The 18,018-nt window shown below is 38.5% G+C and overlaps 1 protein-coding gene across 1 annotated transcript; it reads left to right on the plus strand.

Annotated features, from left to right (window-relative positions):
- The first annotated feature begins 1,429 nt into the window (after window positions 1-1,429).
- On the plus strand, window positions 1,430-17,665 carry snrpd1 (small nuclear ribonucleoprotein D1 polypeptide). The gene is made up of 4 exons (XM_061896703.1): window positions 1,430-1,584; window positions 1,940-2,016; window positions 11,206-11,397; window positions 17,477-17,665. Exons 1-4 carry the CDS (start codon window positions 1,571-1,573, stop codon window positions 17,551-17,553), a joined length of 360 nt encoding a protein of 119 aa, XP_061752687.1. The 5' UTR covers window positions 1,430-1,570; the 3' UTR covers window positions 17,554-17,665.
- The last annotated feature ends 353 nt before the right edge of the window (window positions 17,666-18,018 follow it).

The raw sequence follows: 18,018 nt of genomic DNA on the forward strand, positions 1-18,018 counted from the left end.
TTACATTGTACATGTACTTAAACATCTAACAATATATTTATCACAAAATTTCACTTACATGCAGACATGCTGACATATTCATTTTAAACAATAATTATGTGATTGATCACAAATGATGTATCAACACAAACACCTTTATCCTAACCACTGATTATATAAATGTACATAATGTATATATTTATATACGTGTGTGTATATATATATATATATGTGTATACATATATATATTAAGGATGTTAATTTTGCGCTTAAACTTATGTGACTATTCACAAACAAATTATGCATCAACAAACACTACTTTATCTTAACCACTAATTATATATATTTACCGGTATATATACATTATATATATACATATATGTGTGTGTGTGTGTATATATATTTACTGTATTTCCTTGAATTGCCGGCGGGGCGCTAATTAATTTAAAACCTATTCTCACTCCGGCACTTACCAAAGTCATGCAGTAAAAAATTCAGTCTGATGTAAGCTTGGACCTTAAATCCTACTGAATAGCTCTTAATTTTCTTCCCTTTATGCGATTTCAAATGACCGGTATTGAAATCAGCCTCCTCCATTTTGAAAATGATGAGAGGGGAAGTGTCACTCGTGACATCACGAGTTTGACCAGACGGTAATACTAAGCATGCGCTAATTATTTTGCGAAGCGAGTTTGACCCGGCAGTAATTCAAGGCAGGCGCATACTATATGTCCTGCGGCAATTTAAGGAAATACAGTGTCTGTGTGTGTGTATATATATATATATATATATGTATATATATATATATATATATATATATAAACACACACACGCATATACAGTATATGTATGGAATATAATATATATATATATATATATATATATATATATATATATATATATATATATATATATATATATATATATATATATATAAGACAAGTGAGGGGACTCAGAATTGTGTAAAGTGCAAAGTTTGGGGCAATTAAATTACGTGCATTAAAGTAAATAAATACATGTTTTTAAATTTCTGACATTCTCGCGACGAGATTGCATTTCTGTCAAAAATACTAGATTTAAAAAAAAAATTATTTAGATCACGCAAGCGAGCATTTTGCTGCAATTAATCACAATTCAAGAATGTGATTCATTGGATTAATAAAATGAATCATTTGACAACACTTATCAATGATGCATATTATATGTACATATACTAATCATATTTCAAGTATATAAATATGTATGTACATATTTTGTGTGTGTATATATATATATATATATATATATATATATATATATATATATATATATATATATATATATATATATATATATATATAGCGCCCCCGCGACCCCAAAAGGGAATAAGCGGTAGAAAATGGATGGGATGGATATATATATATGTTTTGATTAAACAGAAAAGTATTTTCAGTTCCCCGCCCAGCCTGTAAGAGTCGCTGTGGGGACACAAAGCGGCATTTCCGTCGCTCTCACATGACGTCACGGTGCGCCTACTTTAAACGTCCATCCGACTTTAGCGGCGTCAATTTTTTTTCAACCTTCTTGGTGTAGGATTAATCATCGCGACGCCATGAAACTCGTGAGGTAAATATGTTCAACATGCAGCCTCCCGCTCGATGAGATGATGTTTGTAGAGACAAATGCGGCAGGAAGGACGGATGGACTTAGATTGGCTTGGCGACTTGGCGACTTGGCGGGAAGTGAATGAATGGAGGCAGCTAAACACTCACTTTATGTTAGTCCCAACAAGTCCATTTGAACACAGCTAAATTATCTACTTTTTATCTTGTGCATTGTTGCAAAACTAATATTTATTTTAAGAGTTCCCTGCCGATAGTATTTGTCTAGAGCTGTTAGCATGTTAGCGATGTAGCAGCCACTAATGAGCACGCACTGGCAGCTAAGAAAGATGGTCGAGTATTAATTGTGTTTTTGGCAGGTTTTTGATGAAGCTCAGCCACGAGACTGTGACCATCGAGCTGAAGAACGGAACCCAAGTCCACGGGACCATCACAGGTAAGAGATACGTTGGTGTGCATGTTTCACTGTGGCCACCAGGGGGCGCCCTGCCCGCCATTCCAAGAAGCTATTGTTTGTGTTCGGTCACGTGACTTCTTCCCGGAAGTGAAAACTAGTGGCAATGTACCGATCCAAGATGGCTGTTGTAAGGCGAGCAGCGCTAAAGACCTACTGAAAGCCACTACTTCCAACCACGCAGTCTGATAGTTTGTATATCAATGATGAAATGTTAAAGGGGAACATTAGCACAATTTCAAAAGGGTTAAAAACAATAAAAATCAGTTCCCAGAAGCTTGTTGTATTTTTTGAAGTTTTTTTCAAAATTTTACCAGTCGGAATATCCCTAAATAAAGCTTTAAAGTGCCTTACTTTCGCTATCTTCGAAATCACTGGCCATTTCCCTGTGACGTCATACAGTGCTGCCAATGTAAACAATGGGAATACCACAGCAAGATATAGTGACATTAGCTCGGATTCAGACTCTGATTTCAGCAGTTTAAGCGATTCAACAGATTACGCATGTATTGAAACAGATGGTTGGAATACGAAAGTATTGAAGAAGAAACTGAAGCTATTGACGCTATTCATAGCCATAGCATGGCCGAATAGCTGCGTTAGCATCGCCGGTAAAATGTGCGGACCAAACGATCAGGACTTTCGCATCTTTTGACACTGGAGCAACTTAAATCCGTCGATTGGTAAGTGTTTTTTTCACATTAAATGTGGGTGGAAGGAAACGTAATATAGTTGCAAATGCATCTGCAGGTTATCCATTCATCTCTGTACCATGTCTGCGTTAGCACCGCCGGTAAATAGCATGTTAGCATCGATTAGCGTAGCATGTTAGCATCGATTAGCTGGCAGTCAACATCAACAAAACTCACCTTTGTGATTTCGTTGACTATCATTGCAAAAGCATTTTCAGTTTATCCATACATCTCTGTGCCATGTCTGCCTTAGCATCGCCGGTCAAATGTGGAGACACTGGCACATTCAATGGGGGTCTGGCAGCAAACACTTTGGCATCTTCGGGGCAGTGGTGCAACTTGAATCCCTGTTAGTGTTGTTACACCCTCCGACAACACACCCACCAGGCATGATGTCTCCAAGGTTCCAAAAAATAGTCCAAAAAACGGAAAATAACAGAGCTGAGACCCGGTGTTTGTAATGTGTTGAAAATGAAAATGGCGGGTGTGTTACCTCGGCGACGTCACGTTCTGACGTCATCGCTTCCAGCCCGATAAACAGAAAGGCGTTTAATTCGCCAAAATTCACCCATTTAGAGTTTGGAAATTGGTTAGAAAAATAGATGGTCTTTTTCTGCACCATCAAGGTATATATTGACGCTTACATAGGTCCGCTGATAATGTTCCCCTTTAAAGACCTACTGAAATGAGATGTTCTTATTTAAACGGGGATAGCAGGTCCATTCTATGTGTCATTTTGCGATATTGCCATATTTATGTTGAAAGGATTTATTAGAGAACATCAACGATAAATTTCGCAACTTTTTGTCGCTAATAAAAAAGCCTTGCCTGTACTGGAAGTAGCAGACGATGTGCGCGTGACGTCACGGGTTGTGGAGCTCCTCACATCTGAACATTATTTACTAGGAATGCACCGAATAATCGGTAACCCAATATATTCGGCCGAACATGGCAAAAAAGCCGCCTTTGGTGGAATGAGTTAAAAGCGAGGCCGAATACTGCCGTGTGACGCAATTTTTTGACGCAGTGACGTTGTAACCGGGCGCCTTCGGAAAAATGTCAGCAGTGTGGAGATAGTTTAAAGTGTTGGAAAGTGACAAAATTATTGCAGTTCGAGGAGGTGCCTCAGCAAAGACTTTCAGCACTACTGCTTTAATGTATCATTTAAAAGCCAAACACCCAGAAAAGCATGCCAAGTACGAGAGAGAGACGATTGCGGCTGCAGTAGCTTTAAAGGAGAGCTGGTCACAGCGCGAGAACGCCCACCCCGTCCGTGGCCGACGTCTTTGAGAGGACGAAAAAGTTTGCGACTGACAGTGCCAAAGCAAACGGAATTACAATCAATCAATGTTTATTTATATAGCCCCAAATCACAAATGTCTCAAAGGACTGCACAAATCATTACGACTACAACATCCTCGGAAGAACCCACAAAAGGGCAAGGAAAACTCACACTCAGTGGGCAGGGATGGTAATGGAGTTTGTGGCTTTGGATGATCAACCGTTTAGTGTTGTGGAGGACATTGGCATTGGAAGACTCATGGAGCACATTGAGCCCCGTTACACGAAACCGAGCAGACAGTATTTCTGTGATGTGTGCTTACTGGAGATGTATGACAGTGTTGCAGCCCGCGTCCACCAGCTCTTGGTTAAAGATAATGATGTTCACTTCAGCTTCACAACAGACATATGGAGTGCAGATGTCTGCCCCACCAGCATGCTGAGTTGAATTTCACAATGGGTGACGAGGATTTCAAGTTGCAAAAGATTGTACTTCACTCACAGGAGTTCAGAGGGTCCCATACGTTTACTTAAGCCTTCTGTTTACATTATTAGCATATCTACTGTGGTTAAGCAGACTTTTTCCTAAAGGACAATAATTCATTTGTTGTGGGTTGTTCCACTTTGATGCACTTTTTTTTGGGGAATGCATGTTTTGTTTGAAGGCCTAATATAAATAAAAAACTTTGTGCATTTTTTGAAAAGCAAAGGCTACTGGAATATTAAAAAAATGTCAATATTCAATAAAAATTTACTTTATTTGAAAACCATGTAAAAAAAAAAATCTAGGCTATTTATGCGATATTAAAAAAATTGTGAAAAACTGCATTCATTATTCGGTATTCGGCCGAGCGTTTAAATTTTATTTGGCTTCAGCCAGAAATTTTCATTTCGGTGCATCCCTATTGTTTACAATCATGGCCACCAGCAGCGAGAGCGATTCGGACCGAGAATGCGACGATTTCCCTATTAATTTGAGCGAGGATGAAAGATTTGTGGATGAGGACAGTGAGAGTGAAGGACTAGAAGAAAAAAATAAGACAGGGCAGTGGGAGTGATTCAGATGTTATTCGACACATTTACTAGGATAATTCTGGAAAATCCCTTATCTGCTTATTGTGTTACTAGTGTTTTAGTGAGATTATACTGTCGTACCTGAAAGTCGGAGGGGTGTGGTGACCACCAGTGTCTCTGCCATGGAGGAGCCAAGAAAGTCACAGCTGCAGGAAGAACGACACACGCTCCGCTCATGTTTACGGTAAGAGCCGACCACAATTTTTGTCACTGAAACCTGCCGGTAGACATGTGGTAGAGAAACATGTTCGCTTGACCACTCTGTTCCATAGTAAAGCTTCACAACAAAGACAGCCGGCCGCAATACACAGCTTCCCACCTACATCTTTCTTCTTTGACGTCTCCATTATTAATTGAACAAGTTGCAAAAGATTCAGCAACACAGATGTCCAGAATACTGTGTAATTATGCCATTAAAGCAGACTACTTTTAGACGTGATCGGTGCTGGGAGAACATGTTAAAGTTAAAGTACCAATGATTGTCTCACACACACTCTTGGTGTGGGGAAATTATTCTCTGCATTTGACCCATCACTCTTGATCACCCCTGGGAGGTGAGGGGAGCAGTGGGCAGGAGCGGTGCCGCGCCCGAGAATCATTTTTGGTGATTCAACCCCCAATTCCAACCCAATTTAAAATTGCAATTTAGTAAACTAAAGCGGCCGTATTGGCATGTGTTGCAATGTTAAAATTTCATCGTTGATATATAAACTGTCAGACTGCGTGGTCGCTAGTGGCTTTCAGTAGGTCTTGAACATTGCAACACATGCCAATACAGACAGTTTAGTTTACTGAATTGCAATTTTAAATTTCGCGCGAAAGTATCATGCTAAAACATCACGGTATGATGACGCGTGCGCATGGCGTCACGCATTGTAGAGGACATTTTGTTCCAGCACCGTTCACAGCTATAAGTCCTCTCTTTTCATCGCATAATTCCACAGTATTATGGACATCTGTGTTGATGAATCTTTTGCAACTTGTTCAAGGCCTACTGAAAGCCACTACTACGACCACACAGTCTGATAGTTTATATATCAATGATGAAATATTAACATTGCAACACATGCCAATATGGCCGCTTTAGTTTACTAAATTGCAATTTTAAATTTCCCGCAGTTTCCTGTTGAAAACGTTGCGAAATGATGACGCTTGTTTGTGACGTTATTGGTTGAAGAGTACAGATTAGCGCAACACCATTTGTGGCTAATAGTCGTCTCTTTTCATCACCCAATTACACAGTATTCTGGACACCTGTGTTAATGAATCTTTTGCAATTTGTTCAATTAAAAATGGAGAAGTCAAAGTAGAAAGATGGAAGTGGAAAGCTTTAGCCTTTAGCCACACAAACACATAGTGGTTCCTTGTTTAAAATTCCCGGAGGTGAAGCTTTACTATAGTTCAGAGCGGTCAAGCGAACATGGTTCCCGACCACTTGTCAACCGGCAGGTTTCTGTGAAAAAATGGTGGTAAAAAGTCGCCTCTTACCAGAGATCAGCGGAGCTTGCGCCATCCATGCAGCTGCCAGGACTTCCCTCAGACACTGGCGTCAACACACCCGTGGACACACCCCTCTGACTATCAGGTACTATTTAACTCACTAAAACACTAGCACACAATAGAAAAATAAGGGATTTCTCAGAATTATCCTAGTAAATGTGTCTAAAAACATCTGAATCGCTCCCAATGCAATCGCCTTTTTTTATTTTATTTAAATTTTTTTACTTTCTTTTTTTCTAGTCCTTCACTTTCAATATCCTCATCCATGAATCTTTCATCCTCGCTCAAATTAATGGGGAAATTGTCGCTTTCTTGGTCCGAATAGCTCTTGATGCTGGAGGCTCCCATTATAAACAATGTGAGGATGTGAGGAGCCCTCACACCGGTGACATCATCGTCTGCTACTTCCGGTAAAGGCAAGGCTTTTTTATTAGCGACCAAAAGTTGCAAACTTTGTCGTCGATGTTCTCTACTAAATCCTTTCAGCAAAAAATATGGCAATATGGCAAAATGATCAAGTATGACACATAGAATGGATCTGCCATCTCCGTTTAAAAAGGAAAGTTTAATTTCAGTAGGCCTTTAAAGTTGTTTATACGGCCACCCTCAGTGTGACCTGTGTGGCTGTTGAGCAACAATGTCTTGCAGTTGCTAAGTGCACCTACATAAGCCAAATACAACATGCGGCTAGTCTGGCCCGCTGGTTGTACAGGTTGTAGAGGACGTTGAAGACAGTGCCTCCACGATGCCCTTTTAATGTGTGTTAATAGGGTGAAACTCGGGAGAACAATTACCCCTGATGGGGCACTGAAAATTGGTTGTCTCCCGGAAAAATCGACAATGTTCAAGTATGATGCTGTAAAGCGCCATTCTTTTAACACTCGCGGGCCGCATCACCATGAAATTTTCGTATTGGGGTGCGGGCCGCGTGTTTGAGACCCCTGGTTAAAAGAATGGCGCTCTGCCTGCCATTCCAAAAAGCTATTGTTTGTGTTGGGTCGCGTGACTTCTTCCCCGGAAGTGAAAGCTAGTGGCAATGTACCAATCCAAGATGGCTGTTGTAAGGCTAGCAGCGCTAACTCTTGAGTGCACGAGGGGGGTGAAGGTCTTCCTGCAAAACAAAAGTAAATGCGTGAGTCAAGTAACCCAAATAAAATAACGTTGTAAATAAATTGATTGAATTTGATGTCTAATTATTTAATTGTTAAAGGCCTATTGAAATGAGATGTTGTTATTTAAACGGGGATAGCAGGTCCATTCTGTGTCACACTTCATCATTTCGCCATATTGTCATGTTTTTGCTGAAAGGATTTAGTAGAGAACATCACAACTTTTGGTCGCTAATATAAAAGCTTTGCCTGTACCGGAAGTAGCAGACAATGTGCGCCTGACGTCACGGGTTGTGGAACTCCTCACATCTGAACATTGTTTACAATCATGGCCACCAGCAGCAAGAGCGTTTCGGACCAAGAAAGCAACGATTTCCCCATTAATTTGAGTGAGGATGAAAGATTCATGGATGAGGAAAGTGACAGTAAAGGACTAGAAAAAAAAAGACTATACAGTGGGTGTGATTCAGATGTTATTGGACAAATTTACAAGGATAATTCGGGAAAATCCCTTATCTGCTTATTGTGTTACTAGCGTTTTAGTGAGATTATATGGTCGTACTTGTACAACCTGAAGGTCGGCCCCACACTTTTCTTCAGCACCAGTCAATGGGTCAATGATGCTCATCTCTGCCCTTCGCAATGGACCCACTTCGAAACACGATCTTTCGAAATGATCGCTACATAATACACTGCACTTTGTGTGTGTGTGTGTGTGTGTGTGTGTGTGTGTGTGTGTGTGTGTGTGTGTGTGTGTGTGTGTGTGTGTGTGTGTGTGTGTGTGTGTGTGTGTGTGTGTGTGTGTGTGTGTGTGTGTGTGTGTGGTCCAGTCCAACCATGTTCGCTTGACCGCTCTGTTCCATAGTAAAGCTTCACCGTCATCTTTCAGGAATGTAAACAATGAAACACCGGCTGTGTTTGTGTTGCTAAATGCAGCTGCAATACACCGCTTCCCACCTACATCTTTCTTCTTTGACGTCTCCATTATTCATTGAACAAATTGTAAAATATTCAGCAACACAGATGTTCAGAATACTGTGGAATTATGCGATGGAAACAGACGATTTATAGCTGGGAACGGTCCTGGAACAAAATGTCCTCTACATTCAGTGACGTCACGAGCACGCGTCATCATACCGCGACGTTTCAGCAGGATACTTTGGCGCAAAATTTAAAATTGCAATTTAGTAAACTAACCTGGCCATATTGGCATGTGTTGCAATGTTAATATTTCATCATTGATATATAAACTTATCAGACTGCGTGGTCGCTAGTAGTGGCTTTCAGTAGGCCTTTAAGAAGCATCGTTAGAATTAACAGGAATATAACTCTAACTTCCAAATTTTCAGGAAATTTCAACATATGAAACATTTTGAAAAGGCAATCTCAAATAATTAATGTGCATTAAATTTAGCGTTGTGCCATATATATCGATATACACCTGGCCTGGGGAATTATTTTGACTCGGGGCCAAATTTAGAGAAAATTATTTGTCTGGGGGCCAGTATATCTGATTTTTAGGAACACTGATACAAATCCTCACAATATTGTCTGATTGAATGCTAAAAACTTTGACAGACCGCCCTAAAAAATGTATTGGAATTTTACATTTCTCTACGAACGATAAAACACTGAATGTTGACAACACATGAACGTCACACCCCCTTTTGATGGACATATTTGACAATCAAGTGAAATATGAACGTGAGGGATACAAATAAACCCACCTACAGTCTGATACATCTGATATTTGCTGAATTTACCCCAGTGGTCAATTAAGTACTTTCTATTCTATTATATTCTATTCTATATATCACTAAGCTTTAGAACTTTGTTGTAAAAATCTCCTTCCGCGTCTGTGGAAATGCTTCCCGCTCTCACTGTTTGGTGCCTCGTCTGAGCTGCTGTGACGTAGATGATTATAGTAACTAATTAGATGACCATAGTAACTAATGAGATGACCATAATAACTAGTATATTATCCATAAGCGCAGATTCCAAGCATTGAAATACTTACTATAGTTGAAGACTTACGGTCATTAGAAAAGATGAGTGCACATCATAATGGCAGCTACACTTTCCGTCTTAAAGATCTAAAAAAATGATTTGGGCATGTCCAGCGGGCTGGATTGAAAAACTCAATGGGTCGCATGTGGCCCCCGGGCCTTCATTTGTCCAATGTCTTCCGGTGGGTTTGTCTCTGTGCAATATAGGAAATTATTATACGGTGATATTGGAGTATACCTTCTCACGCAGTTGCTTTTAGCTGCGAGCATTACACTGCAGGCTCTTCCCACTCCTTCTTGTCTCTGCTTTTCACAGAGACATAGAACAAGCGCACCTTTTTACATACGTCACATACTGAAGCGCGTGCAATGTCGTACACCCTTGCCGAGCAGAGAGGTAGCGACATGGGTAACGTTAGTGGTGCTAACAGAGCGGTGCGAGTGGTAATAAGAGAGAAAGAAGGTGCGAATCTGGTAACAAATGAAGGAAGAATTGATTCCCAAGAAAAACAGCACAGTGTCCATCCATCGTCTGGCAATGGTCTGGCTTCAAGCGGCAAGATGTTTTACAAGTATGCGGCAAAAGCTTTGCTACAAAAAGTAGCAGCACTGCTAATTTGTAGCATCATTTGAAAAGTCACCTGCTAGAGGATGAAGAGTGCATGAAACTCTGCATGTTTGAAGCAATACAATACACTAAACAGGGCTTAGGCTAAAAATGATTCCTTGTTATTATTATAAGGGTTAACCGGCTTAGTGCAGACATAGCTTAAAGGTGTTAAAAATGATCAGCTCCATGCATTTTAGTCCCCATGGATGGCAAAACAATACCTAAAACACTGAGGGTGTTAAAAAAAGATCAGATCCATACAATGTTGTCACTAGGATTGTTTCTATTCCCCATGGATGACAAAAAAATACCTAAAACAACACTAAAGGTGTTAAAAAAAGATCAGATCCATACAATGTTGTCACTAGGATAGTTTCTAGTACCCATGGATGACAAAACAATACCAAAAACAACACTAATGGTGTTGCATGTTCACATTGACTTCATGTTTCAGGATTATACAGACAAATGTCTATACAATTGTCTAAAACTATTAGTAAAGAAATTAAAACGTGCCTTTGACTGGGCATGATTTTGTATGTTTTGTACGTAGCATTTTTTAAATCAGACCTGTAATGTACAAAGTTGGGGGACTTCTGAGAAATATTCCGTAAATTTCAGACTAAAAGCCGCAACCTTTTTCCTACTCTTTGTGGCTTATTAAAGGGTGCAGCTAATTTAGGGTTTGCCCTTCATGTATTTGGTTGTGGTGATGCACCGTGGCAACATATTAACCGCCACACCTTTTTCAAAAAGTGTGTTTTCATGTGAAAACCAAGTAAGGTATTGTAGCGTCCAGAAGAAAAACACTCAATGTCTGATGCTTTTTGGAACTTTTCTAGCCAATCTAGCTGTCTGCACACGCAGGTCATGAAGGTGTTTCCTTTTTGTCCCCTGAGGTGTGGACGTGAGCATGAACACACACCTGAAGGCGGTGAAGATGACACTGAAGAACCGGGAGCCCACCCAGCTGGAGTCTCTGAGCATCCGTGGCAACAACATCCGCTACTTCATCCTCCCTGACAGTCTGCCGCTGGACACGCTGCTGGTGGACATCGAGCCCAAGATCAAGTCCAAGAAGAGAGAAGCGGGTAAGAACACAAACCCTTTGGACCTGATTCTATTGTGGACACCTACATTTCTCCCCAAGTACAACTTAAAGTATCTTTCAAGAAATACAAATACAAGCAATTATTTTCACTTGCAACATTGAACTTGTGTTTATATTTCATTTGTAAGACGCATAGAAAATATGAATAAGAGATTTAATTTGCATTAGGGAAGGAACCATATTTCATTTCAAGGTTGTTATTATTATTAATACATATTTTGTAACATTTCTTAGTCATGGTAGATACGTGTTACACTTTTGTTATTACATGCACGTTATCATTTTACTCAAACCTCCACAAATATATATCAATTAAAATAAGGGGAAATAAATAAATCAATGTAAACTAGATGAGGTGTGAATGCTGAAGTTGCAGTGAAATGCTGACAGAATGTAAGACGGTTTGAATTACCAGGAAAACCGGAATTAGGTTTGGAACTTGGGAAAGTGTTAGTTATAATGTCCAGGATGAGAGGAATGTGTTGATGTTGGAATGCTTTGAAAAGCTTGAAAATTGTGGGAATTCTGCAACTTGGAAAAATGTCCCATTCAATTGGAACTTCCTGGAAATTTTGGGAAAAGCGGGACTTTTTTTTTTTTTTTAATGATTAGGAACATGAATGTTCTGAATGAGCTGAATTGGTTGGTGTTGGAATTGTTTACATGGGTCAAGAAATGTTGAAGTTGTAACAGTTTTTTAATTGTAAAACGGTATTTTGAGAAAATTTGGAATTTTTCAAGTTCTTTAACCAATTTGTTTTTTTGTCCTGACTAAGAAGAATGTTTTGCCAGTGGAACACTTGAAGTGGGTTTAAAAATATGAAAGGAGTCATTGCACTTAAAAAGGTTGGAAATAAGGTTACAAAAAAACAGGAATTCCTGGAATTCTGTTGAACGTGGAAAAAATGGTTGTTTGAATGTCCAGGATGAGTGGAATGTGTTGAAGGTGGAATGCTTTGAACCGATTGAAAAATGTGGCAATTGTGAAAGTTTGAAAAATGGATCATTCATTTTGAATGGGGAAAATGTCCCTAAAACTGGAATTTCTAGGAAATCCAGGAATTTTTTTTTTTTTTTAATTGTTGAAAGGGAAGAAGACTATTCCTGAACAGGCTGAATATTTTGAAGTTGGAACTGTTTGAATTGGATAAAAAAATTAGTTGTGGAACTTTGAAAACTGCTCAAAACGTGAATGTTCTGAATGAGTTTAAAGGGTTGGTGTTGGAATTTTTCCAATCGGTGGAGAAATGTTGAAGCAGTAACATTTGTCAGTGAGAAATAGTATTATGGAATATCAGGAAAACCGGGAATTTTTTTTAGTTAAAAAAAAACAACTCTCTTTTTTTGCCCTGACTAAGAAAAATGTTTGGACGGTGGAACGGTTAAAGTGGGTTGAAAAATGTGAAAGGAGTAGTCGACTGAAAAAAGGGTTTTCTGGGAATTCCTGGAATTTTTTTGGAACTTGGAAACATTTTAGTTTGCATGTCCAGGATGAGTGGAATAATAATAATAATAATAAATTGATGAATTTTTAGGTGTAGAAAACATGTGGATGTTTGGAGCATTCACACAATAATAATAATAATAATAAATAAATGGATTTAGGTGTAGAAAACGTGTGATTGTTTGGAGCATTCACACAATAATAATAATAGATGGATTTAGGTGTAGAAAACATGTGGATGTTTGGAGCAGTCACACAAAAAATAAATCCAATCGACAATAATAAATATATTAATAAAATGTGTAAATAAATGTTAACACAAAGCCACCAAACTGTATTTTGAGCAAATAACAGTAAATAGTAAAAAAACAAAAATTTGTGGTATTTTACTTGATTGAAGCTCAGTTTCTTTAAACACCTCATATTTTTATATACTGAAATATTTGAAATGAACATCAGTATATTTATTTAAGTACTTTTACATACTGAAAATTATATTTCCTTTGCATAAAGTGTCATGTTCCTGCATGGAGTGTTAAATAGTCCTTAGTGGAAGTTGTCACAACACACACACACATGTTGGGTGTTTTTAAAAACATAATGTTTGGATTTAGACAAAGCAAATGATCACCATGACTTTTATTGTCAGCATTTTTATATTGTTTCAACATGGCAACACACATCTGCACTAAATAACAAAGTAACAAAATATTGTATTAACGCACTGAGTCAACAAGGAAGTAACACAACTCTGTGTGTGTACATTGATGTTACATCCATAGTGTTGTTCACAACAGAAGAGATGTGTGTGTGTGTGTGAATATTTGTACATTGTTACATCCATGATGTCGTTCACAACAACACAACAGATGGTGTTAGCCACACCAGACTCTAAGACTAACATATATATATATATATATATATATAATGTGAAATGAGTTATTTACCTTGAAATATTTTTAAAATGTTTATTTACAAACCTTAATTGTTTCCAAACGACGTTAGTAAAACGGTTGATCAAACAAAACGTCAGTCATGGTCATGGAGCCACTAGCTGCGCAAGCTAGCTCTCCAATCAGCTAAACAGACTCAATAACTCCACGCTGACCTTTTGCTGAATTTGTGAAAGTGAAACAATAAATGTTAGTATTAACTTACAATGGCATAATGCCATTGTAAGTTAATACTACTAACACACATGTTAGCGTAGTTTGATGACATGATGATAGCAGGTACAAATATGCATGACAACACTCTTACAGACATCACACATGGGACGCTTTAGTAAGTAAGAATAGTTTTATTTATATTGTAAAACTGACAAACCTTGCTTAAAGTGATGAATGAAGAATCCATGTAAGTAGAAACGCTATGGACTGTTATATTTTTCAGTTCAAGGCATTAAAACCGGAAGTACATGGGACGCTTTAGTAAGTAAGAATAGTTTTAGTTATAGTGTAACACAAACCTGGCTTGTAGTGATGCAAGTTGACTCGTATGGACGGCTCGAAGACTGAACGGCACTTCTACTTCCGGTTAAAGGCGCACTAGCCCAAAAGGTGTCAAAATAGCACAAATGGTAACACACCCTTCCAGTGTACTTGCTTGTTGAAATATTTGCATAACTGCACATCCACAACATAGCTGCACCATTTTTTTAAGCCACAGGATGCAAAGCGTAGGAAGATGTGTAGAGTCATTGAAAATGAATACAATGATGGAACAATAACTGCAAAAGGGACTTAATGACAAGAGGGTTCACTCTGTGTGTCGCTCTCAGCAGGTTTATTGCAGCAACAGAGTGAGCCTCTTGCCAATCTGCCTTTGTTTCCACACAATGTGACTTTAGTGGAAACATCAGGGAAGAATTAACACAACAACATGAAATACTAAAGTATTCAATTGTCAACTGTGGGTCTTTTAGGTCAAGTGCAGACAACTGGGATTGACATGGGATTCACATGCTTACACACATGTGTCAACTTGACTATATACACATTATTATATAGTTATGTATTAATATTATAATATACAGAGGTGGTCAAAAGTGTAGGTACACTTGTAAAGAAAATTATGTCATGGCTGTCTTGACTTTCCAATCATTTCTACAACTCTTATTTTCTTGTGATGTAGTGATTGGAGCACAAACTTGTTATGGCTCTACTGAAAATGTGAGCAATCAAAAGTATACATACAGCAATGTTCATATTTGCTTACATGGCAAGTTTCACCGCAATAAGGTGCTTTTGGTAGCCATCCACAGGCTTCTGCTTACATTTGTCACCACAACATTGTGCACTTCAGATAAATGTCTTGCTTTTCTCACATGGACGTGTTTCTTCTGCAACTTGCAAAAATGTCCCATTTATTTCAATGGGAACTTCCTGGAAAATTTGGGAAAAGCGGGACTTTTTTTTTTTTTTAATGATTAGGAATTGTTTACATGGTTCAAGAAATGTTGAAGTTGTTTCAGTTTTTTAATTGTAAAATGGTATTTTGGGAACATTTTGGAATTTTTCAAGCTCTTAAACAGATTAGTTTTTTTGTCCTGACTAAGGAATGTTTTGCCAGTGGAACAATTGAAGTGGGTTGAAAAAGGGGAAAGGAGTCATTGCACTTAAAAAGGTTGGAAATAAGCTTAGAAAAAAAGAAGAATTCCTGGAAATGTTGAACATGTAAAAATGTTAGTTTGAATGTGAAGTGAATTATATTTATATAGCGCTTTTTCTCTAGTGACTCAAAGCGCTTTACATAGTGAAACCCAATATCTAAGTTCCATTTAAAGCAGTGTGGGTGGCACTGGGAGCAGGTGGGTAAAGTGTCTTGCCCAAGGACACAACGGCAGTAACTAGGATGGCGGAAGCGGGAATCGAACCTGCAACCCTCAAGTTGCTGACACTGCCGCTCTACCAACCGAGCTATACCGCCCAGGATGAGTGGAATGTGTTGAAGGTGGAATGCTTTGAATCGCTAAAATGTGGCAATTGTGGAAGTTTGAAATGGGGAAAATGTCCCTAAAAACTGGAATTTTGAGGAAATCCGAGAATTTTTTTTCTAGAATTGTTAAAAGGGAAGAAAACTATTCCTGAACAGGCTGAATATTTTGAAGCTGGAATGGTTTGAATTGGATACAAATTATGGGAGTTGTGGAGCTTTGAAAAATAGCCTGTTCTTTTCAATGAAAATTTCATAAAAAGGCGGGAATTTTTTTTTGAAAAATGCTCAAAACGTGAATGTTCTGAATGAGTTCAAAGGGTTTGTGTTGGAATTTTTCCAATCGGTGGAAAAATATTGAAGTAACATTTGTCAGTGAGAAATAATACTATGGTATTTTGCAGGGGTCGGCAACCTGCGGCTCTTTAGCGCCGCCCTAGTGGCTCTCTGGAGCTTTTTCAAAAATGTCTGTAAAATGGAAAAAAATGAGGGGGAAAAAATATTTTTTTTTTGTTTTAATATAGTTTCTGCAGGAGGACAAACAAGACACAAACCTCCCTAATTGTTATAAAGCACAATGTTTGTATTAAACATGCTTCACTGATTCCAGTATTTGGCGAGCGCCGTTTTGTCCTACTCATTTTGGCGGTCCTTGAACTCATCGTGATTTGTTTACATGTACAACTTTCTAAGATGTTTTTTATGCCGCTTCTTTTTCTGTCTCATTTTGTCAACCAAACGTTGTGCATGAACGCACAAAGGTGAGTTTTGTTGATGTTATTGACTTGTGTGGAGTGATAATCAGACATATTTGCTCACTGCAAGCTAATCCATGCTAACATGCTATTTAGGCTAGCTATATTGCATCATTATGCCTCATTTGTAGATATATTTAAGCTCATTTAGTTTCCTTTAAGTCCTCTTAATTTATATCTCATGACACACTATCTGTATGTAATATGGCTTTTATTTTTTTGCGGCTCCAGAATGATATGTTTTTGTATTTTTTGTCCAATATGACTCAACATTTTGAGTTGCTGACCCCTGGTATATCGGGAAAACCGGGAATTTTTCCAGTCAAAAAACAACTTTCTTTTTTTGTCCTGACTAAGAAAACTGTTTGGACGGTGGAACGGTTGAAGTGGGTTGAAAAATGTGGAAGGAATAGTCGACGGAAAAAAGGGTTTGAAAAAACAGGTTTTCTGGGAATTCCTGAAATTTTTGGGAACTTGGAAACATTTTAGTTTGCATGTCCGGGATGAGTGGAATGGTTTCAATAGGTTGAGAAATGTGGAAGTGATTGAAGACATGGACTTGTTTCTTGAAACAAGTCCATGTGAGAAAAGCAAGACATTTATCTGAAGTGCAGCAATGTTGTGGTGACAAATGTGCACAGAAGCTTGTGGATGACTAGCAACAGCTCCTTATTGCAGGTAAACTTGAACATTGCTGTATGTATACTTTTGATTGCTCACATTTTCAGTAGAGACATAATAAATTGATAAAATAAACAAACTTCATGAATGTTTTTAGTGACAAACAAGTATGTGCTCCAATCACTACATCACAAGTAAGTAAGACTTGTAGACAGTCTTGTAAATGACACTAGGACTATGTTTCATAATAAGAAAGTGTGTTGTGTGTGACCTTGGGAACTAACATGTCAATGATTGTCCCCAAGTTGCCGGGAGAGGACGTGGACGAGGGCGAGGACGTGGCAGGGGACGAGGGCGAGGGAGAGGAGGTGCCAGGAGATGATCACATACTCTACTCACTCTTTTCTACACCATTTCTTCTTCTTCTTATTCCTTATTTTGTACATTAAATGCTGCTGATGGCAGGATGATGTCTCTGCTTCATTACAACAATAGGATGATGTCTCTGCTTCATTACAACAATAGGATGATGTCTCTGCTTCATTACAACAATAGGATGATGTCTCTCTGCTTCATTACAACAACTAGATGATGTCTCTGCTTCATTACAACAATAGGATGATGTCTCTGCTTCATTACAACAATAGGATGATGTCTCTGCTTCATTACAACAATAGGATGATGTCTCTCTGCTTCATTACAACAACAACTAGATGATGTCTCTGCTTCATTACAACAATAGGATGATGTCTCTGCTTCATTACAACAACAACTAGATGATGTCTCTCTGCTTCATTACAACAACTAGAACAGGGGTCACCAACCTTTTTGAAAGCAAGAGCTACTT

Source organism: Nerophis ophidion, linkage group LG04 (assembly GCF_033978795.1).
Source record: "Nerophis ophidion isolate RoL-2023_Sa linkage group LG04, RoL_Noph_v1.0, whole genome shotgun sequence".
In the NCBI taxonomy this organism is placed as follows: Eukaryota; Metazoa; Chordata; class Actinopteri; order Syngnathiformes; family Syngnathidae; genus Nerophis; species Nerophis ophidion.

Bases quoted from the DNA above. Each gene is read 5' to 3' on its own strand.
- snrpd1 (XM_061896703.1), top strand. The intron at 2,017-11,205 runs GTAAGAGATACG...TTGTCCCCTGAG, and splicing joins AGTCCACGGGACCATCACAG to GTGTGGACGTGAGCATGAAC. The intron at 11,398-17,476 runs GTAAGAACACAA...ATTGTCCCCAAG, and splicing joins GTCCAAGAAGAGAGAAGCGG to TTGCCGGGAGAGGACGTGGA.